Source organism: Mandrillus leucophaeus, unplaced genomic scaffold, assembly GCF_000951045.1.
Source record: "Mandrillus leucophaeus isolate KB7577 unplaced genomic scaffold, Mleu.le_1.0 Scaffold484, whole genome shotgun sequence".
Lineage (NCBI taxonomy): Eukaryota > Metazoa > Chordata > Mammalia > Primates > Cercopithecidae > Mandrillus > Mandrillus leucophaeus.
This window is the reverse complement of record NW_012105187.1, coordinates 1,766,366-1,791,179: the sequence shown is the minus strand read 5'-3', so window position 1 is coordinate 1,791,179 and position 24,814 is coordinate 1,766,366. Positions and strand designations below refer to the sequence as shown.

Sequence of the window (24,814 nt, the reverse complement as noted above, 5' to 3'; positions counted from 1 at the left end):
CCAGATGAGTTTTGCAACTCAGAATACAAAATTAATAAAGGCAACAGGGTACGTGTAACAGATATTACAGAACCCCCACCAGGGTCTGAGGTGGTCCCTTAGAATCAAACCCAATATTTCTGCACCCAAAATAGAAAGATTTATATTAAGCAAGTAAAGCCTATAAATAGTTTCAATTTGAAGTCACAGATCAAGGATTGTGGCCCAGTGAACTTAAGCAACTGGTTCAATATCACACACCAAGTTTTGAACCCTGAGACTAGAGACTCTGCTCTAATTACTACAGTGCACTCCTGCAGTAATGAAACCCTCTCACCTGAATGAATGAAGATGTTAAGGGATTTGGATCTGATTCACAAGAAGGTGAGAGCTGCTTTTTGTTAATACCATTAATAAATTTATACAGATTATTCCTCCTAGAAATAAAATTAAAGATATGGTTGCATTTGATATATTAACGCCACAAAGTACCTACCTAGAAAAAAAATAGCTACTATTTCTTGAAAATGTGCTAAGTTACACATATTCATCACATTTAATCCTCACAAGAACCCTAAGAGACAGATTTTATTAGTATTGCCCCCTTTTAGAAGTGAGAATAAGGAACGTACCCAAGGTCACCCCAAAATAAGTGGCAGGGCAGTAGATCCAATTGGGTTCTGTCAAATCCTGTGCCCTTTCCACTCCACCGCCCTGCCTCCAAGGGGCAGTACATGTCGCTGACCATGATTATGTGGGTTGCCTAAGGTCATAGGCAGAGCCAGTGTCCAGAGCACTCAGTACCTGGGCCTCATGACCTTAAAAGGCCTGGCAGTGATTGACTTCCACTTAGAAAAGCTTTGCAACTCAATATCATCTCTTTTTGATGCCTACTCTTGCCACTCTAAGAAAAGAACAGTACCTAGTGTTCACAAGAAGATGCAACAGAATTGATCGGAAAGAAAATTTTATCTTATTCCAGTCCTGTTCATAGTGTTGTACCAGTCTATATTTAGATAAATGCTTCACATAGCCAAAGAGGCAATAAAAGCAAGTTAAAAGGTACTAGGTTCATGCCAGGAAACAATAAGGAGCTGCAAGTTCCCATTCTTTGCCCAAAGAATGACTATTTAAAACACAAGAGACAATAAAAAACAAGCAGTCTCAGCAAACACAATGGTGCTTTCAGGTCTGGGGCATCTCATCATCTCAGGGCAGTTGAAGAAAAATAAGGATGTCAGAGCCCTCTTCTGTCTTTACAGAAATGAGGCCCTCAGTAGGGAACCCACACAGGTCTCAGTCTGAACTACTTGTGAAGGCAGGGGAGAACACTGATAGGAAAGTCATGGGCTGGCCTGAGGGAGCTTCTCAATGCCCAGAGGATCACTACTACCCCAGAGACCAAATCTGAACTCTAGTGTTTCAGTAAGATGAAAATGAGTTTGAGAAACAACTGACGTTTATTAATTCATTCATGGGTTTCAGGGCTTGATGAGAAACCTAGGTCCAAGCTCCCCAGTCCTTTTGACAGCCCCTATTCTGGGCTACCCTAGAATGCTGTGATTCTTGCATTATTTATAGCAATGTATGTTTCAACCATTAACTGTCTTCCACTGCAGTTATTTGTACACATTTTTGTCTTTTCTACTAAGTTATAAACTTCTTGAGGGCAGAGAAGAGTCCCTAGTTATTTCCTAGTCTCTGTAGATGCTAGCATGGTATCTATTAACTTGAGATTTTTAAATGGACCTATGTTGCTCTAAGACTTTTTCAGTGACATATTCTATGGGTTGAGGACAATAATGCTTTTCCAATCCTGTGAAACATCAGATTTCTGGACTCTGTCTAGACTATTTCATTTCTGCACTCATACAAACGAGTTCTTAGCAGAGCACATCTATCTGGTTATGCCTTGCTGAATACAATAAGTAATAGCTAGCCTCTCTCCTGGAGATAAAGACTTGTCAGGCACTGGGCATACCTTTTAAATAATCACCAGCAACAGATTTACCAAATGCTCTGCCATCTCTTCCACAGGTCTCCATCTTCTCAGCCTTTGATATCAGTGTCTGTGCCACCCACCGTCCAACTGCTGGGTCGATGCAACATATCTTAGGTTTTTCTTACATTCACCTCCACTTCAAAGTGCCAATTTCTAAATTCACCAGGGCAATTAACACTAATGGCTACAATAAATAAAACCCAGAATTTCAGGGACCTAACCCCAAATAAGATTGTTTCTTTCTTATAAAACAGCCCAATGCAGGTGTTCCTGGGTGAGAGGTAGCTGTCTCCCAGGTAGTGACTTAAGGACTCCAGGCTCCATAAATCTTAAGGTTTCACCATCTTCTAGGGGCTCTTTGTTTTCTGCTTCCAGTCAACAGAAATGGAAAAAGACATTAGGGAAGGCCTGTCCTTTTCTAAAATCTTTACCCCAGGAGTAACACACAGCTCTTACATTCCATTGTCTCCATGTCCTAGGTCCACACCTGCATGCAAGGAGAAGTGGGGGGCTGTCTCTGCCACTACAGCTAATAATAGTAATAGCTAAAATACATTATGCATCTTCATTGTGCAAATTGTATACATTAACTATATTATATAATATATATACCAATCCTGAAAAGTAGGAATTATCATCACTATTTTAGAAATAAAAAAATACTAAATATATATATCAATTTCTGAGGCTTGGTGACTATATATACTGTACTATACTATACAATATGTATAAAAACATACATTCTGGAGCTCAGAGAGGGTAAGTGACTTGCTCTAAGTCACCCACTCAGTAAGCAGCAGGTCAAGATGTGAACCCAGACTCCCATCACACTTAAGCCCCTTTTCCTTCTTTTGGATCATGGAACAAGAGATACATGTGCTTTGAGGCTGGAGGGTAGGAAGGATTCAGGACAATGACTCAAGCTGCATTTTGAAAAGTAAGTATCTGACCAGCCAGAGTGGTATTGAGACTGGAGAATGACGTTTCTGTAAAGGCAATGAGGCCTTTGGCAGTGGTATGTCTATGGAAGACTTAGAAATAATTATAGTGTTTAGATGGTATTAATCAAGGATCTTAGGAATATCCAAATCATTTCATAAACCTCAGCCATCCCTCTCCAAAATGTCCCTGAGGGAGCTGTATACTACAGAAAATTGGTAAAGAAAAGAAAAGCAAGTGTCCCATTCTCAGCTGAAGTCGGTCCCCTACCCATAGTGCACAGCCCTTGTAAGCTGGGCTGGGACACCTGAGCAAGCCTGGAGGATCAGAGATGGAACACCTTTTCTCCTCATAAGCCCAAACTCAACTTCAACATTTCACCACACCTCGTCTGCTATAAATGAAGACAGAAATCCAAACAGATGAAAATGCTTGATCAGGCAACATAAGAGCAAAATGTTGGCTGGGCACATCCTAAGCAGGAGGAATATCCCCATTCAGGCCATATGGAGGAAGAAAGAAGAAAAAAGAGTTAGGTCTTTAGACTGCTTCTGTAGCACACATGAAAGAGGGGCAGGAGATAATACACCTTTGTATGTGACCTTTTGTTTACATCGACTCTACTGAGGTATAATTTACGTGAAAGAATATGCACCCATTTTAAGCATAACTTTGATGAGTTTCAAAACTATAACCAGACATGGAAACACCACCACAATCAACATATAGATCATTTCCATCATCTTTTGCCTAAATTCCTTCATGTCCTTTTGTATTACATACCCTCCATCCCAAGCCTCAAGCAACCATAGATCTATTTTGTCATTATAGATTAAGTTTGCCTTTTCTCGAGTTTCATATAAATTCAGATAGCATAAATGCTTTGGGTTCCGACTTCCCTCATTCAGCAGAATGTTTTGTGAGTCACCCATGTTGTAGTGTATGTCAGTGGCTTGTTCTTTTTATTGCTGAGTAGTATCCCATTGTAAAGGTTACTACTGTTTGTTTATACATTTACCCATTGGTGAATATTCAGGTTATTTCTAGTCTGACTGTTATGAATAAAGTTGTTGTAAATCTCATGTACAGGTCTTTATGTGGACATTATGCATGACCTTTTAGTGGGCAGCAAACGTTCTACTAGCAAACATGGTCCAATGTCCTAAATATCACCAATCTATAGCAACTCTGCCCCATAGGATAGAGCGGAGGGTGGAGGACTGGGGAGCATGATGGGGAAGCATCACTTCTCTTCTACAAACCTAAGACATAGAGCTCGATAACATCCAAGGGAAATGCCCATGAAACCCGTTGAATTGCATACATTTTCCTCCTATATTCTCTCTCACCTACTTCCTTCTTGCATCTGATTTTTTTTTTATGTTTAACTTTGAGCACTGGAAAGAATGACTGTTTATTTTCCACATGCTATCTAGCATCCTCATGAATGACTTTGATATTTCATTTACTATTAAATATGAGATCTACTTGAAGTAACCCAGCACTTATTAGAGGAGTCACCACCAAAACGTGGCCAATTGCACCGGGATCACTCCTCTCCCACCACCACTGTGGGAATCTGCCCGGGGAATATGCCATTTTCCATATGGTCTGCCGTTTTAGGTGCCTAAAAGAGGAAAAGGTCTCAATACCTCACATAGGTCTGCTCACCTTCCAGAAGTGGGATTAGCCAACAAATAGGGCCTTAGCCATTATATTTTTTTCTTAGAGAATAAAAAAAAACAAGTAAGCAAACAAAACACAACCCAGATGAGCACTGAAGGTTACAGTAGAAAATGTAATAGAAAAAGACAATGAAACACGACATGCATACTCATATAAAGCATTTAGATTAATGTCAAAGACTGGTGCACTGTGGGTTGATAAGAACCCACCAACGTGTTTTATTTAATCTGTAGTGTTTAAATAAAATTGATATTTTGTGAAGTTAAAAGTGGGGAAACTTCACTAAAAAATTTCACACACAAACATAAGAACATCTGGCAAGTAGGCCCATGTTGCCACTTCACAAGAATCTGCTGGAGCTTCGCAATAGCTGCTCCCTTTGGCCAAGCTCATGTGCTATGTACGCTCACTTCTCTCGGGTGTATTATCTACCTGGCCGTGACAGGCATTTTAGTTTGCAACCCTTGCATTAAAGCATCACCCTGTTAAGGAACAGGAAGTGGGCAGACACACTTCACTTTAGGTGCGTAAAAGAGGGAAGGGTCTCAATACCTCACATAGCTCTGCTCACCTTCCAAAATAGGATTAGTCAACAAATAGGGCCTTAGCCATTATATTGTTTCTTAGAGAATAAAAACAGGCAAGCAAGCAAACAGAAAACAACCCAGATGAGCACTGAAGGTTACAATAGGAAATGTAAGTAGAAAAACACAATTAAACATGGCATGTGTACTCATATAAGGCATTCAGGTCAGGAGTTCGAGAGCCACCTGGTCAATATGGTGAAATCCCATCGCTACTAAAAAAAAAAAAAAAAAAAAAAGAAAAGAAAAAAAAACATTTTTTTCTTCACTAACAAGGATACATATTATCTGAGATGGAGAATAAAGGCCAAATTCCAAGGCAGGAATTCTTTTCTTCTTTCTTTCTCTTCCTTCTTTCCTCCTCCTTTTCCTCTTCCTCCTCCCGCTCCTTTCGGCAGCAAAGAATTCCACTTATTGAATGTATTACAAAAGAGGTTTTCATTAAAAAGACCAAAATCCATGCCATCAACAGACTCTCAGAATCTAGGAGTTTTTAACTTCCGATGCTTTATCCAGACACTCCTTCCCCCTCCTACTCCCCTCAGTGAGCTCTAGCCTTCACAGCCTGGCCAGGGAGCTCTTGCCTCCAAGATAACGCCGCAGTGTGGTTCTTGTGGCCCCTCCCTCGCTGCTAAATAGCCAGGTCATTCTGGGCCAGGAAAGCAGGCCTCCCTGGCTGGTGCCCACAGCTCAGAGGCATCTTCCTGAGGTGGCTCCACTCTTTGTTCCTTAGCTGATTCTGCCTCCACAACAAGCTACTGAGAAAACGGGAACTTTCCACAGTGCCTGGTAGTTTCATAGCAATATCATAAAATTATGAAGCCTTGCAGTGGTTCTACCAGGAGCTGAGGTCTCCCCTAAGCTCCAGATTTATCCATCCACTGTCCACTAGATTTCTTCTCCTCCAGCTCCGATAGTATTCGACCAAAACTTTTCCAAATCTATAGCTGTAATCTTACCTTGTCATCCTCCCAAAGCAACCCATGTTTTAACTCCTCTATTTCCTTTTCTTACAATTTTCCTCACAATGACCCGAGCCAGAAGCCTTGGAATCATTCTAAGTGTCTCTGTCTTATTACATCTACTTTCTCACAACCAAATGGTCATGGGACCTACTACAAACCACCTCCTTACTATCTTTCATACATCGTCTCCTCTCCATCTTTAGTATAACTAACCCCATTCAGGCTCTCACATGGAATGTTCTGAAAGTCTCCCGAATATGTGCTTATGTCTGGGCTTGCCTGCTCCATCCCTCCACGTTCTACACATCGGACAGTGAGAGTGACTTCTAAACCAGGAGTCTGATCATGGTGCTCTTCAGCTTAAACGCTTTACTGGGCCCTCTGTTTGGACAATGGATACAGACTATGGTTCTCGGTGACCTATTCTTAACTTCTGGCCTAGCTCTCTAGACATGCACTGTCCACATGTGGCTCCTGAGAACTTGAAATTGTGCTAGTGCAAACCAAGGGATGCTATAAGTATAAAACACACACCAGATTTCAAAGAGATAGTACAAAGAAAAAAGAGTCTAAAATATCTTGTTATTAATTTTTATATTGGTTATGCATTGAAATGAAAATATTTTGCATATATAGAGCTAAAAGCATACTATTAAAATTACATATTTTCTTTTTAATATCTTTTAGTGTGGTTACTAGAAAATTTTAAATTACATATTGTCTTGCATTATGTTCTAGATGTTTTCCTCATCACACCTTTCTACCCTCCACCCTGCTAAACAACAGGTATGCTAAATGACTGACAGTTTCCAACAGTAAGCCATAGTATTTAGTAATTTTATATAGTCCCTTTTAAGTGAAAATTAAAATGCTCTTTAACTATCACACTCCATCCCACCTGTGATGGTTTTAAGATATTATCCATAAATCCTTTTGATACTCCCCCCTTTCAAAAGGTAGACTCGAATACACCTCTCACTCAGTATGGACTACACTTGGCAACTTGCTTCTAATAGATAGAATAAAGCAGAAGTGTCAGTGTGTGAGTTCCAGGATTAGGTCATCAAAGGTGTTGGAGCTTCTCTCTCTCTTACTCTGGTCATTCTCTCTGAGTGAAGCCAGCTGTAATATCATGAGGAGACCCAAGGTGTCCTATAGAGAGATCCACATGGCAAGAAAGCAAGGCCTCCTCCTGCCAACAGCCATGTGAGTGAGCTATCTTGGAAGTGGATCCTCCAGCCCCAATCAAGCCTTCAGATAATGGAAGCCCTAGCTAATATCTTCATGGTAACCTCATGAGAGACCCTGAGCCAAAAAGCTGCTCCCAACTTTCTGAACCACATAAACTATTGTTTTAAGTAGTTGAGCTTTGGGATAATCTGTTACACAACAATAGATTACTAATATACCATCCATACGCTATATCCCCCCCACCCCAACTTCCACCCAAGAACAGGAAGACAGAAGAGAAGCTGCTAAGAACGGCAACTTATGTGTTGCCTACTTAGATGTCAAGATTTGATTCAAAATCATCTCCTTTATGATGATTAAACCAAAAGGATTTATGGATAATGTCTGAAAACCATCACGGGTGGGATGGGGTGTGATAGTTAGAATAACAGAATATCAAACAACAAAATGGACTAAGACAGCCTTCTTCATACCCTGCTAAACATCTAGGTCTTATTCCTTGGAGGACTGGCTCTCAACTAGTTATCATGTATTCTCTCCCAAGGTGGCAACCTGCACATCAGTGGGAAGTGCTTGGAGGCTGCAAAGGGAAGGATTGATAATTTATTGTGTGCTGGGCTTCATTTATCCTCACATAACCATTTCAATGTGTGGGGAAAACACAACCCTAGAAGGATACATTTTGTCCTTCATTTTACAGATGAGAAACTGAGGTTCTGGGAGATTATACAACTGTCCCATGTCACTGCTGGTTTTCTGAAGTCAAAACTCTGCCTTGCAAGTCTCTTGGGCCTCAAAAATTCAAAGGAGCATAATTCTAATGGTGGATTAATAAGGCCTGTGATGGAAGGAATATGTTGTTATTGTTTTTAACAGGGGTAGAGGTGGAAGAGGGTGATGAGCGTGAGGGTGAGAGGGAAAGATCTATGTGGCAAAATCCTTCAATTATAGGATCACCAAAATATAGAGCCAGAGGGGATCACAGATAGTATCTGCACCAATTCCTTTCATTTTGTGGGAGTGGAACATTAAGGTCCAAAGTGGATGAATTATATTCATTTATATCTAAAGGATTGAGAATGTACAATCCAGAAAAAAAGCAACATTTATAGGAACCAAGTTTTCTAATGATCTTACTTGGGATGGGAGAAGAGATGACCAATTTTTCACCCAATATTCAAAACCACAGCATCCCCATCTGTGGTCATCAACAGAAGTGCAATCCACAATAATTGTATAATTATGTGAGCGGCATTACCATTTCTAAGCAGAGTTTCCAAATTTAGCAGTGTTTACATGTCTTCATTTCCCTCAAAAATGTTAAATAAATAAATGCATAGGTTTAGCATAGGAAAGTATGTGTAATCAAATAATAAGTAACCTTGCCAGGCAGATATATTTTGTTTAGAAATCCTTATTTTGATTTCTCAGAACTCTAAGGCAAGGGATCAAACTATAAAGGACCTCGTAGCATAAGCATGCTTACAAAAGCAAATTTCATGGGATGGTGATTTGTCTCACGGCCTGAGGTACGTGCAGCTCTGCTTTCTGTACAAAGTGGACAGGGCAGAAAAGCAGCTGGTCCTTGTCCTGCCACTGGAATGACAGGAATAGTATGGGGTGGGTGGTAGTCCATTTATGAACACTTGAATGCAGTCAAATAAGACTTTTATTGAGCTTCTACTCTGTGTCAAGTACTGCGTTATCATTAGGTGGGATGTAAGCTGATAGATAAGATAAAATGTACCCTCAGAAAATTAAATAGGTCTTGTGAGTATCAATATGAATTTTAATGACAATTAACACCTTCTGTTTGTGAATGTAGCTGGATAATTTTTGATACATTAACTGACATATTTTCGCTTCTCAGTAATTCTTGTTACCTGTGAACTTTTTTCCCATACAGACTTTCTTGGCACACTGCCTCAGGAACAGGATTATGCTACAGAACAAAAAGAGCAAATTCTTGACTTTCGAATTCCAAAATCTAAAATCTTGGCAAAAACAATATGTTTAGAAGGAAAATCGATCTGGAAATGGTCAGCATCAGTTTTTCCTACCCCTAAGACAAAATAAACCTAGAGGGAAAAAAACCTGTTGGGGATAAAAAGTAGCAAAAGCAGAAGAGTTAGAACCTTGAACTGGTCATGGAGCAGACACCTATGGTCCGTGCCCTCCGCCCTGACCCCAGAAGTTGCTGGTGCGGAGAAGAGGAAATAGAGGAAATGAAAGGGAATCTGGCCAGCACCCCCCCTGCCCTATACCCCCCACTATGCCTCCAGGCCCAAGTAAAGCTCCACATACCCCACATATCTCAGGCTCTTAGGATCTTTCTCCAACATGTTATGGAGACAGCAGAGAAGAACATATGGCTGGGAAAGTGTGTCTAAATGGAGAGGACCCAAAACAGCCTGAAAGTTCCCCAACATGTCCCTGGAGTTCAGGACCAGACCAAATATTTTCCAAGTGCTCAAGAGAAAAAGTCATGAGAGACCCAGATGGACCTCAGGCACTGCAGGATGATGACCAAATCAGCCACTACCCGTGTGACTGATGAGAAACCCTAAGGACTGATGTCTGTTCCCCAACTCTCTCCCTGTCAGATGCTAATGCACCCTGAAGGTGTCCTAGATCTATACAAACACTCCATGTTCACTATCCCACATAGACAACTATCCATCCCAGAAGAGTTGCCACCAGTCTCTTCATAAACCCAGCCCCACCCATGCATCCATATTTAACCAGCTTCCTTCAGAAATATTCTCGCAGAGTTCCACTAAATCTTCTATGCTACAGGCACACCTGCTTTCTTTTTTCCATGCTTATGGAAGTAAAGAAATGGCCAGGACAACATAGTCTGTGTAACATCTGGTTCGTCAGAAGAACGGAAAGAATAAAGTCTCCAGCAACCTTAGGTTCCTGATCCATACAAGATCTTTCTGATCTCCAGAACCTGAGCCATGAAGTGGGAAAAAGTCCTCTAGGTGGCCGTTTCCCAACCTGGTGGTACTTAGTGCCCTTTCCTTCTTGCAACGTCCTCTCACCGTCTTCCCAAAACAACCTGAAACTCACTCCCATTAAAGTGACGGGACTCAACAGTTTGAGGTTTAACTCCTTTTCTGTTCCTTTGTGCCTTTTCTGTTCAGTTGTTAAATCTACCTGCTGGCTCTCTACTCTCCTTTCTATTACCTGGAAGTGCTGCTCTCTGTATATTCCTTTTCCTCAATCCAGGAACATGACAGATTTGCACTTTCCCTCTTTCTTGAGGTACATCACGGCCAGTCATGTGGCTTCCTTTGGCTAGTGAAACGCGGACAGGAGTAACACGGGCTGCTTCCTAATTGCAGTAAGCAACACTGCAGCACTCTGCTTCCTGCAGCTGGAACTGACAGCATTTCAGATGGTGGAGGCCCTGTCACTCTGATTTCCAGAGTAAAGGGCATGTTATGGGCCGTTTCAGTCAATGGGCATGTAAAGTGAGCAAGCAATAAACACTTGTTAAATGAACTCGCTGGCTATTGCTGCATAATAATCTAACCCATCCTGACTAGTATGCCCAGGCTAGCTAGAACTGGGCATATGCCTAGAACTGGGGTTCAGGCTCTCGTTTCTCACCAAAGCTTTTAACACATGCCACTCAAAGTGTGGTTCATACACAGGTATCAATCCACAAACTATTGCTGCTCTGCAATGATGTAAGTATAGAAATTGAGAATAAACATTTAAATATTCTTGTAACAGTTAAGCTGATGAATCTGACCTATTGAATCTAATAATAACATATTTGGAATTGTCTTTCCCCCAGATCTTAGCACAATGTCTTACCCACGAAGGTGCTATCAAATTGGATTATTGATTCATGATTAAGAAACAGAATTATGTTAGGATTCCAAGCACTGGCAGGCAGATCTGAGGAATACTTGGGGTGCAAGACCCTTCTTCATTGAGGTGAAATGATCATTTATAAGTTTCTGGATTTTCTGTTTGTGCCAGCACAAAATTTAGCGTCAACAAGCAGAGAAACCTTATGAGTTCTTCTGTATTTACTATTAAATATTGTTTTAGGTTTGCCAACATAAAAGCATGAGCATGAATGTGTTTATCTTCTGGAATGAAACTCTGTAAATACATTGCTTATGAATATGTTTTTCAGAATTACCCACAAATAGCTTGACATTTTGATACATTTGTTCAAGTATCAGAGGATAATGTAATTGATCCCAAAATCACTTCCTAACTCCCTCCAGAACTGAATAATTTTTTCCTCCCAAAGACTCTTTGGCACACACTAATATATTTCTCTGCATCATACAAGAAAAAGGCAACATAATATTCTGAAAACAATAGAGTGCTAGGTATCAGGAGACCTGGATCTAATCTGCATTACCCACTCCATTTGCTTTCTACTACATGGAGCTATTAGTTAACCACTTGTGCCCTAACTTCTCTCTCTTATGAGGATAAAAAGTTAATAACATGTAAGTAACATCAGCTCTGTTGTGAGCCTCAAGATATAGGGTTCTGAAGCACTTAGTAGTGAATAAAGTATAACATGATTATAATTTTGCATTTATATATAATATTGTCCTTGTAATGCTCTCGAATTATTCTGTACCTAGATTTTCTCCTTTCAAGCGAGACAATAAGCTCCTTAGAGGTTCACTGTGCACTTTTTCTTTGCATATGATCCAATGCTGAGTCCTTTAGGACAAATAATACACATATGATGATGGTTTGAAAACTATTTATCATAAGTTGTTGAACCCCTTCACCCTTAAGTGAACTACACAAACTTTATACACTGCAAGACAAGTATTCCTCAATTTACACTAACAACAGGTGTTTAGAATTTTGGCTAAAGAGAGTTGTAATTGCCTGAGTTCCTTGAGGGCAGAGGTCATGTCTCACCAATCTTTGTATCCCTAGACTTACCATAGTATCTGAGCACAAAGAAGGAGCCCAGTTTATATGGACTGCATTATGTATCCTTCAAATTCATATATTGAAATCCTATCCCACAATGTGACTGGAATTGGGGATAAGGCCTTTAGGGAGGCAATTAAAGTTAAATGATGTTAAAAGGATGGGGCCCTAATCTGATGGTGCTGGTGTTCTTATAGGAAGATGAAAAGATGCCGCCAGAGAGCATGCACTTGCACGTGCTCTGACTCTTTCTCTCTCTTTTTCTCAATCTCGCCATGCCCCAGAGGAAAGGCCATGTGAGGACACAGCCAGAAGGCTGCCATCTGCAAACCAGGAAAAGAGCCTTCCTAGCACCTTAATTTGGAACTCCCAGCATCCAGAACTGTAAGGAGATAAATTTCTGTGTTTATGCCACCCAGGTTATGGTATTTTGTAATGGTTGTCCTAGCTAAGATACCAGTTAATGTCTGAAGATAAATTGATAAATAAATAACATTTAATAAAATACTTATTACTTCCACTTAGTACCCAGAAACCTAAAAGGCCAATCTCTGATTTTGCTTAAATTGGCTTTGGGAAAATTTTCAGAATCATTTAAACATTATAATAGCACATCCACCTACTAGACATTTGATTTTTCCATCCACTTTCCTTAGTGAGTACAAGCAGTTCTTATCCAAGGATCATTAAGAGGATTAGGCTGCAAGAATGGGGGTGGTAAGGAACAGAAGAGTTATTGGCCAGAAAGAAGGGAAAATTGTACTATTAATTGTTCAGAGGATAGCACATCATTCTACACATGTAAACACTCAAGGTAAAATATGGCAGATGAATAAAGAGCTTCTGTATAGAAGAACTATAAACTTTGGCAGGAACCACTGTGCTGCAGTAGTGAAGAGGCCTCCTGCTAGGGGCTGCAGTGGAAAAAGTGACCTCAGAGAGGAATTCAGAATAGAAATACTCAGCAAGAGATGAAACACCATGAAGTTTTGGTTAAGTCATTTGGTTCCAGACTTATAAAAGGGAAAAGCTGTTTTAGTAAAAAATAAAAAATAAAAAAAAAAATGCTGACTACATGAACTTTGCAGATTATTCTTCTATTCTAATTGTAAATTTGAATTCCAAAGTACCTCTTCCTTCATGTTCTTGACAAGAGATCTATAGTGTTTAGTAACTTATTCTTCTAAAGAGGCTCAGCCAGGAGAAGCAAATACTTAGTCTGGAGCCATAGGACCTAGCTTAGCGTTCCACTGAGCTGCCCTAGCACAGAGGGCACATTGATTAGGGACTCCAGAAAAGAAAGGCAAAGGCAGCACCAGAGAGAAATCCTCACGTGCCATTTCCCTCTTTCATGCCCCAGCTAAAGAGGGCATCCCTTTTACAGAAAAGTTTATACTGGCATACCTTGGACATATTGAAGGTTCAGTTCCAGACCACTGCAATAAAGTAAATATTGCAATAAAACAAGTCATACGATTTTTTTGGTTTCCTAGTGCATATAAAACTTACATTTACACAAACATGTAGTATATGGCATCATGTCTAAAAAACAATGCATACACCTTAATTTTAAAATACTTTATTGCGAAAAAGGCTAATAATCATCTGAGGCTTCAGCAAGTCATAATTTTTTTGCTGGTGGAGAGTCTTGCCTTGATGTTGATGGATGCTAACTGATCAGGGTGGTGCTTGCTGAAGGTTGCGGTGGCTGTGGCAAAGTCTTAAAATAAGATACAATGAAATTTGCCAAAATCATTGACTCTTCCTTTCACAAAAGATTTCTCTATAGACTCTGATGTTACTTGATAGCATTTTACCCACAGTAAAATGTTCAAAATTGGAATCAATCTTCTCAAACTCTGCTGCTTCTTTATTAACTAAGTTTATGTAATTTTCTAAATATGTTGTTATCATTTCAACAGTGCTCACAGTATCTGCACAAGGAGTAGATGGAATCTACTCTTTGCTCATCCATAAGAAACAACTCCTCATATGTTCAGGTTGTCTCATGAAATTATAACAATCCATTTATATCTTCAAGCTTTGCTTCCAATTCTAATTCCCTTGCTATTTTTACCACATCTACAGTTACTTCCTCCACTAAAGTCTTGAATGCTCAAAGTCATCCACAAGGGTTGGAATCAACATCCTTCAAACATTTTTACCTTCTCCCATGAATCACAAATGTTCTTAATGGCATCTAGAATGGCAGTTCCTTTCCAGAAGGTTGTCCATCTACTTTGCCCAGATCCATCACAGGAGTAACTATCTATAGCAGCTACAGCCTTACAAAATGTAGTTCTTCAGCAATAAGACTTCAAAGTCAAAATCACTCCTTGACCTTATGGAATGGATAATGTGTTCACAAGCATGAAAACAACATCAATCTCCTTGTATATGTCCCTGGGGCTCTTGGGGGATCAGGTGCATTGTCAATGAACAGTTTATTTTGAAAGAAATATTTTTTTCTGAGCAGTAGGTCTCAATTGTGGGCTTAAAATATTCAGTAAACCATGCTGTAAACAGATGTGCTTTCATCCAGGCATGGTTGTTCCATTTATAGAGTATAAGTAGAGCAGATTGAGCATAATTCTTAAGGACTCCAGGATTTTCAGAATGGTAAATGAACATTGGCTTTAATTTAGTCAACAGCTGCATTAGCCCCAGACAAGAGAATTAGCCCATCCTTTGAAGTTTTGAAGCCAGGTATTGGCTTCTTTCTAGCCATGAAAGTCCTAGATGGCATTTTTTTTTTCAATATAAGGCTGTTCTGTCTACATTTAAAGCCTGTTATTCAATAAAGTCACATTCAACAATTATCTTAGCTAGATTTTTTGATAATTTACTGCAGCTTCTACATCACAATTTGCTGCATCACTTTGCACTTTTAAGTTATGAAGACAGCTTCTTTCCTTAAACCTCATGAACCAAGCTCTGCTAGCTTCAAACTTTTCTTCTGCACTTTCTTTACCTCTCTCAGCCTTCACAGAATTGAAGAGAGGTAGGGCCTTGCTCTGGATTAGGTTTTGGCTTAAGGGAATGTGGTAGCTGGTTTGATCTTCTCTGCAGACCCCTCAAGCTTTCTCCATATCAATAATAAGGCTGTTTGACTCTCATTCATGTGTTCACTGGAGTAGCACTTTTCATTTCCTTCCATAACTTTTCCTTTGCATTCACAACTTGCTGTTGGCACAAGAGGCCTAGTTTTCGGCCTATCTCATCTTTTGGCATGTTTTTCTCACTAAGTGTAATCGTTTCTAGCTTTTGAATTAAAGTGAGAGATGTACTACTCTACCTTTTACTTGAACACATAGAGGCCACTGTAGGGTTGTTAACTGGCCTAATTTCAATATTGCTGTTTCTCAGGGAATAGGGAAGCCAGAAGGGAGAGAAACTGCAGAAAGCCTGGTTGGTAGGGCAGTCAGAACACACATAACATTTATCAACTAAGTTTGCTGTCTTATATGGGCACAATTTGTGGCACACCAAAACAATTACAATAGTAACATCAAATATCCCTGATAAAAAGATTACCATATCAGATATAATAATCATAAAAAAGTTTAAAATATTGCAAGAATTACCAAAATATGACAGAGAGATACAAAATGATCACATGTTGGAAAAATGGCATCGACAATCTTGCTTGAGGCAGGGTTGCCACAAACCTTCAATTTGTAAAAAACACATTATCTCCAAAACAGAATAAAGAGAATTGTAATACAACAAGGCATACCTGCTTGTATTAAAGCAGCAATACATATCTTTCACCATCAGCACTTAGCCAGTATATCCCACCCCATCTACTCCTACCCCAAACAGCCTTTTATTTCTAAATATAGATCTACATTTCAAGCAAAGCATGAATCAAGTCACCTATTTAATGTCAGTATAATTTTAGAGGCATGCCAGAAAGAAAAAGGGGATGTGAGTATGTAAAATTTACTTATATTTTTATTTATGCTATTTCCCACAGATTGAAAATAAATGTTCAAGAGCATCACTTCTCCAGCCAATCTACTCTTAGTAGAGTCTGAAAATGCTGTGGTTATCTAGCAGTGCCCTCTGGTGTCCAAATGAATTGTTTTATTTGCCTTGAGGGAAAAAATAAGCCATTATATAATCAGACATGTCTATAATCAGCATTCATTCATTTGCCAAGTATTTACTGTGGGTTTACTATATGTGAGTTACTGTGCAAAGAGGCAGGATACAGAGATATATTAAAAAATACATGATTTCTTGTTATGTTCTTAAGGAGTCCAGTCTAACAAGGAGACAAATGTAAACTCAATTACAAAATTACTTAAATCACTTTATCTAGTTTTTCATTAAAATGAGACACACACAGCTGGGTGGCCTCCCTTTCCAAACAGTTCTGGGCCATTATTCATGTTAGGATGTATCTGGCTGGCTTTGGACAGAACAACTTTGGTCAAGTACACATTGGCCAAAAGGGAATATTCTGAAATAAACATAGGAAGACATACAGCAGGATTGAATCCTAGTTTTAAAGAGTTGAGAAAGCACCTTTCACAGCCAATCCCAAATGACACTTTCGGTTTTGTAGTTATATAGGAGCCCACTGGTCAACAGATTTGACACACAAATCTGACATTCATTATCCTTACCCTTCTTTCAGAAAATGCTATTTTCTGGAATTATAATGAAAGACCTCAAAATTAATCAAATGAGAGACTTAACAAATCAAGAGACCCTAAGAATTTATCATAAACTGTTTTAGGATTCTTAGGCCTGCAAATTTTCCACTAGAGTCACCAAAACATGTATCGTTCTGAATAGGTGCATCTTCATGTCTTCTAGGGAAGCAGAGGGAGCCTGAAGGAGTTATGGAGACCTCCCACCAAGAATAAAAGTGAAATTCAAATACCATCCAAGGAAGGAGTCACGAATGACTACAGATGAAGAATGATGCTTTATACTATTTTGTGTTGGTCCTAATTTTCATCATTTTTTCCATTCTTGTTATTGTTGTTTCCTAATCAGCCATGAAACCCTAGTGTGTAGGCAGGACGTATGACCTGCTTCCAACCAACAGAAGATGGCAAAGGTGATGGGATGTATGTGATTACATTATATAAGATTATACAGTCCATCTTGCTGAGACTCTCCTTTGTGGGCTTTGAGAAAGCAACCAGTTATATTGAGAAGGCCCATGTGGTAAAGAGTTGAGGGTGGCCTCCTGCCAATGGCACATAAGCATTGAGCACTCTCAAGGAACTGAAGGCTACTAATAACCATGTGGGTGAAAAAGCTGACCCCTCCCCGGTCAAGTCTCAGATGAGACTGGAGCCCTGCCCAACACCTTGACTGTAGCCTCACAGAGGACCCAACTAATCTGTGCCCGGGTCCCTTACCCACAAAAACTATAAGATAATAAATGTGTGCTGTTTTAAGTTGCTACATTTGTGGTAATATTATTTTGCAATGATAGATAACTAATACAGATTTCAAGACACTTTTTAATTTTAAAACATTTTTATTATAAAAGTAATACAAATAAAAACATTAAGAAAAGACAAAGTCATCCATTTTCTGCCTCCCATCCCACTATAACCGGTTAGTAATTTGATTTACTTTGTTATCTTTTTATAGAATGCTTGGTCTGTTATTTCAGCCATGATTACATCCACTCATACACTTTTCCATCTTGCAATTTTTACTTAATGTAACATTTTCATGCTTTTAATAATATTCATTACTAATTTTTAGTAACTACATTATGTACCATTTGTATATATCTGTTTATTGACTATTCCTTAGATGCAGGGATGCAAACTATGGCACCACATTTGTAAATAAAGTTTTACTGGAACAAAGCCACGCCCATATTGTTTATGTATTGTCTGTGGCTGCTTTTGTGCTTCATACAGCAGTGTTGACAAGTTATGACAGAGACAGTAGGTTTAAAAACCTAAAATAGTTACTTTCTGGCCCTTTATAGAAAAAGTTTGCCAATCTTTACCCCAAACTTTAAAGTGGTTAATAATTTGGGCTACTAAAAGTAATGTCACTTGGAATATCTTTGTGCATATAATTTTTCATACTTTGTACAATTTGAGAGACATTAACAAAAGTGGAATAACTGGGTCTAATTAATGAAGACATTTTTAAGGTTCATACTCTCCCACACTCTTGTAACATTCAAGCTATGATATGTGATAAGAATGAAAAGGATAGCCCAGAACTCTTGTAGGTAACATGTCTCTGGTTCCTGTTACTCAAGACACTTAAGTTTACACTCTGGATGAACATATTTTGAGTTTTGATTTAAAGTTAACCAAAAAAGAGAAATGACAGTAATTGCAACAGGAAGACCAATTGAAAGAAATCTTTTACTTTCTACTGGAGAGGAAAAAGCAGACAGAAGTAGGTGACAAGGTATATATAAAATGCCATTCTAACATAGCTGCAGTGGCCAAAACGCACTGGGGAGAGTTGAGTAAGAAAAAGAGATGGCAGTCTCAACAATGAGCTGGCAGTGGCAGCAAGAAACAAAGAGGCAACTATGAGTGTGGGATGACAAAAGCAGCAGACAGGTCCCACCCATTTGAACACATCCTAGGCATAAACCTGTATACAACTATAATTAAACTGTCTCTAGATAAGAAAGTTTTAAAGAAATCACTCTATATTTTTTAAGAAGGAGAAAGTCTTCTATTTAGGGAAGTTTTATTCTTCAGAATGAAAACCTTATGGAATGGGGAAGTCAACCCTCACTATTTAAGTCAACCCTGACTATCTCTGAGATAAAAGCAGTCTGATGGTTCTCAAATCCAATCTTGTATGAATAAAACAAGCATCAGGAAACACAGATGTCATCTTCTAAGAGAAATATTCTGGAAAAAAAAAAAAGATCAGGATGGACTTTTCTCCAATAAACAATGTAATCCAAAAGCAAAATTAGAAAGCTATTTAATGTAATTATCCAAATTATGCCAACAAAGTATGTAAAGAAATCACATATAGCCCATTTATCTTATTAAAATGTTCCTGTCAAAATGTCAACCAATTTAACATTTCTTAAAGAAGCGTTTTTTAGTTACAAGTATTGTTAGCCTTTACATTCCACCTCAGTTACTCACTAAATAATTAAACGCATGATGACTTCATAAAATACTTTGGAAAACCATGAAATTCTCCATAGAGTAAGGAAATCAATTTTTTTGCAACAATAACTAGGAACACACTACTTTGAACAAAATATAACCAATTTTCTGAGGTATGAAAATCAATACTTTTTTTCTTGAATTTTCCCTATGGCAAAGGAAGTGGCAGTTCTGTGAATGACTTGAGTCACACTTAAAATCATGTCATAATTTTCCTCTTTTTGTACTTGTTGCTGTCAGTTACCTCAAAACTGACCTGAGGGTCTGGCAGCATAAATCCATCAGTAAGTTTATAATAGACTATTGTAGAATCAGACTCCACTATGGCCAAAGTAAAAGACATCGGCAAATCTGGATCACCTTGCAATTTTCGAGATGCCTTCAAGATCTCCCTTATCCTGAAAATAAAGTCACAATATACTTAGGAGTTGCGGTCACTCAATTAGACTAGATGTGACACAGAAGAAAGCACTAGAAAACTTGAAAACAGGTCACAAGAAACCAAACTGAAGTACAAAGAGAAAAAATAATTTTAAAAAATAACATCAGACGCTTCTGGTATAGTATCAAATAAGTTTAACATACACATCATTGGAATCACAGAAGGAAAGGAAAGAGAATGGTATATAAATAGTTGACAGTTTTCCAAAATTGATGTCTCTGAATCTGAAGTATATCTTTTATAGACAGCATATAGTTGGATCTTGTTTTTAGCTCCAATCTGACAATCTCTGCCCTTTTGAGTGTTCATTCACATTTAAAATTAACATTGGTATGGTTGGATTCATGCCTGCCATTTAGCTATTTGTTTTCTATATATCACATGTCTTTTTTCTTCCTCTCACCCTCCTTTATCACCTTGTTTTTCTATTAAATAGGTATTTTCTAGTACGCCATTTTAATTAATAATTTTTTTTTTTACTATAGTTTCTTGAGTTTCTTAGTGGTGACTCTAGAGATTACTATTGTGTCTTAGTTTATCACAATTTCTCTCAGCTTAACACTAACTTGATTCTAAAAAATATAAACTGCTCCAATAGAGCTTTATTCCTTTCCTCCTCCTTTATGCTATTATTGTCATATACATTTATATATTTAAACCCAGTAATATAGTGTTATAATTATTACTTTATATAATTTTCTTTTTATAAAGTTAAGAGGAGAAAGGAAAATATATTAGGGTCTTTTTACATTCACATATTTAATATTTCAGGTATTCTTCATTTCTTCATGTAACTATCTGGTGTCACTGTTTACTCCAATATAGCTTCATTCCTTCCCCCATCCTTTGTGTTAATACTGTCATATAAGTTACTTCTTAACCTGCTATAAGCCTGGTCAGTTGATTTTTGACAAAGGTACAAAGGCAATTCAACGGAGAAAGTCTTTTCAAGGATACTTGAAATGAAGATAGTAGTATACCCTTATGTCTACACATAAGATTATTATATGAATCAATTAAATGGCATATATGAAAAGACTTCGTAAACTGTCAAGTGGTCATATTATGTAGTACATATACCAGCTTTGCTACCTTGCAAATTGAGATATAATATTTATAGATAACCCTGCCTCCATGATTATTGCTAAAACTGAATACTAACCCAAACATACTAAGGTACACTGTGCCATTAGTGGAATTACAGAAAATGGTTATTTTCTGAAACAGTCTGAATCCCAGAAATTGACTTAGTCCTTAAAAAATTATTTCCACCTATGCTGAACTATATTACAATTAGCTAGATTCTTATTCATAAGAATGATTTACTTTAGAGAAAGATATTCTGATAAAGCAACTATAGATATTAATCAGAAACTTCATTACTCAGCACTGACGGGAAATCACACTGTGATAAAAGGCAGCATATCACAATTGATTCTTCAACGCAAATCTTTTAGTAGCTAAGTATTTTCCTTCTTCAAAAGTGGCACACCAATATCTAAATTAATAATAATAGAAAAAGATCAATTTTTATAGGCTGTCCATCTTGAATTAATTTTTTTCTACAAAGATGGAAAAGAAGAAACAGACAATGGATCAACTAAAATTTTAACTTATCTACATCTTTTGTTGTCAGCATGTATCATGATTACTTCACAGTATGCAACATACATAAAACCCAGTGTATAATGCACATAAAGCCACTTCAATGCCACAAGATATATTTCTCTAAACATCCCCAACTGGTAGACTGTGATGAGAATGGGACACAGACAAGAAGGAAGCCTGTTAACACAACTTTTACACATTTTCCATTTCTGAAGATATAATGTTATTTAAATCAGAAAGTGTGTTTGTATGTGTGTGTGTGGGGGTGGGGGGTGTTCCCTAAGGAAAACTTTATGGGAATTCTAGCCCATACACTGCAATTTAGAATAGAAATTTCCATCTTATTCACTACTCTTTTTCCATTCTCAATTTATATTTGTTTCTGGAGTTCTTTGATTTAAGCGGCAAAACATTTTCATACTTACCCCAAATACCCACGCAGGAAACCCTAACATTTGAAAACTAACTCAGAGTTGTAAAAGGGGTTTTGTTTTCAGAGTTGAGAGAAATCACTGTCAAAAATGAAATGGAAGTTCCCATTTCTGAGGCCTTGTTTATGGTACTTGGTTGGCGGGGGGCAGGGATTGTGAATTACTAGTGAATCTTCTCGGTAGTAACAGAAAAAAATAGTTCATCTGCCTCTGTTACTCAAAGTACACTCCAGAAGTCTCACACAGTTTCTTGTTCAGGATCTCTTCTAGTCGATTTTTCAAGTATGTTTAAAGCAAAGCCATCATCTTTTCCTCAACAAACAAGAACAAGACCTTTCTTATTTGCTTCCATTATAGGATATTGCATAAAATCCTACAAATGTTTACTTTGCCTTTTAGTCAACAGGTTATACTTTCTCAATCTATTAATAACAACAGTAAAAAAAGATTTTGAAGTTCTTAAAAAAACCACATATGATTGTAAAGATCCCAAGAACATTTAAGTATCACCAGACTATAATTTCATTTAATTTCTAACAAGCTTATGGCTTGAAATCTTACTTTAGAAATGACAGAATATTTCCTTATATGTATAAATTTTAATAGCTCAGTTCTTTGGAAAAATATTGTGACAACATTAGAAATATTGTATGTTTCATCACACAAATCTACAATAATAAATGACAAAATTCTTTATAGTTCATACTGAATAGAAATCAACATATGAAAAATATCACCTATGTATTAATAATAACAGTTTCAAGTTTTAAACTCAGTTATATCTAAAGGGAAACATCCCACCTAAAGAAAAATATATATCAAAAATAATAGCTATTTTATTAACAGTAACAAAATTTGATACTCACAACAGGTGTTTCTTTCTCATAACTGTTCACAGAAGAGCTCTGTGTACAGAAAAAAAATTATTCCAGAGCTTCATATATCTAACTTGAAAACAAGCTGAAGCAAATACACAGTCAACACTATTTGGCTAATACCTTCAGTCCAAGCTATTTAAATGCTTTCCATATAGCATTGATTTTTCTACAATGATTCTAAAACAGAGACTAAGTAATCTCTGAAGATTTACAAAGAGGACAAGAAGTTGAAGACCACATTACTTTTAACTTCAAATGCTATTGAAATGAATGTATCATGGGTTAAAAGTAGTATTAATTTCAACCCATAGAAAGTATCTCTTTCTTTGCTCTTCAATGTGGCCAAATAATATACGCTATAGCCTTATTAGTAAAAGAGAATAACTCCTTGATTTGCCTCATTATGATATAATGGAATGACATACCATAATGCAACTCTGAAACATAATGCAAAATTAAGTTGGTGCCAGAGGCACCAAAGAAGCGTTATTCATCCACAGGCTCGGTTCCAAAGAAAAGTTTCAGGGATAACAGACTTCCTCCTTGAAATTCATGCCAATGCCTTCCTAGTAAAAAATCAAGGCAGCTAAAATTCCAAGGGGGTTTACTGAACAATCAAGCTATCCACCCCAGTGGGAAGTCATTCTGTAATAAACTGCAAGCTTTTTTTTAAGGGTAAGAGAAAAAAAAAATGCTGTATCAGTTAAAAGAAGCTGCCAGAATTGAGGGTTTCACCAGCAGCAGATTTCTAACAGAGGTAAGGTGAGGACACACATCCTAATATGCAGAGAGGCCAAATGACAGAAGTCATTTTGCAGTTATGAGACTTCGGGACTCAAATAAAAAGTGGTCATTATAATGAATTTGTAATAAGGATTATGCTTTCAGAAAGTGGCAATATTTTTCCATTACAGGAAAATAATAATGGATGGTCCTTCAAGAAAGTATGTAGCATTTGAGGATTAAATCTCATATCTAAGAATATCTGCAGAGACGTTCTAAAGAAAGAACTAGTTCTGGTAACCCTTTACTCCAGAATTAATATTAAGTCCTTTTCCCAAGGCACTAGGGAAAACGAGGGGTGAAAGGGCAGAGAGAATATAAATGAAAAGAAATTCAACTAAAAAGTAAAGAGGTTATTCATAACATTGGCAGGTTACAATGTAAAGCGTGGAAAATGGTGATAAATCCTGCAAGTGGATGGATTTTGCAGATACGTGTGTGTGTGTGTGTGTGTGTGTGTGTGTATTTGTTTGTTTGTTTGTTTGTTTGTTGTTTGAGAGAGTCTCGCTCTGTCACCCAGGCTGCAGCACAGTGGTGTGATCCTGGCTCACTGCAACCTCCACCTCCTGGGTTCAAGCGATTCCTTTGCTTCACTATGCCTCCCAAGTAGCTGGGACTACAGGCACACACCACCACACCAGCTAATTTTTTGTATTTTTAGAAGAGACGGGGTTTTGCCATGTTGGCCAGGTATCAAACTCCTGACCTCAGGCGATCTGCCCACCTCAGCCTCCCAAAGTGCTGGGATCTGCCCACCTCAGTCTCTGCTGCAGGAACACAGTTAGCCTAAGATAGCTTACCCAATCTTTTAACAAATACTTACTTAGCACCATGTACGAGGTACCAGGTTAGACCCTAGGGATATACCAATAAACAAAACAAAGTTCTCACTTTCAGGGAACTTACTTTCTAGTGGAGGAAAACAGACAGTAGATAATCAAAGAAAACCAAATACGCAATAGGTTTACTAGCATTAATATAGCAAGTGTTTTAAAGGAGGACCACTTAGTAGGTCCAGGAGGTGAGATAATAGCAGCTTAAGCGAGAGTGGTAACAGTTGTAGAGAAGTGGTAAGACATGGACAGATTCTGGATGTATTTTTAAGGAACTGACAGGGTTTACTGATAAATTAATTTGGGGGTATGAGAAAATGGAAGAACAAAAACTAAGAGATTACAGCAAGGTTACAGGATACAAGGATAATATACAAAAGTCCACTTTATTCCTATATATCAGCAATAAACAACTGGAATTTGAAATTAAAAACAAAACA

General features: G+C 37.9%; 1 protein-coding gene across 6 annotated transcripts in view; it reads right to left on the bottom strand.

Annotated features, from left to right (window-relative positions):
• Positions 1-17,749: 17,749 nt before the first annotated feature.
• TSEN15 (TSEN15 tRNA splicing endonuclease subunit) overlaps positions 17,750-24,814 on the bottom strand; it is a 24,156-nt gene continuing 17,091 nt past the window's right edge. Inside the window, exons 4-6 of one of the 6 annotated variants that reach the window (XR_001007715.1) lie at positions 21,225-21,339; positions 19,656-19,797; positions 17,750-19,129 (exon numbers count right to left, since the gene is read on the bottom strand). Coding sequence is in view for 5 of the 6 variants with exons in the window: in XM_011995352.1 (XP_011850742.1) it covers positions 19,599-19,797 (199 nt within the window). In the remaining variant the exon portion in view is untranslated. Of the gene's footprint in view, positions 19,798-21,224; positions 21,340-24,814 lie in introns of all 6 variants that reach the window. The other 5 variants (XM_011995353.1, XM_011995354.1, XM_011995356.1 and 2 more) reach the window with 5 other exon arrangements.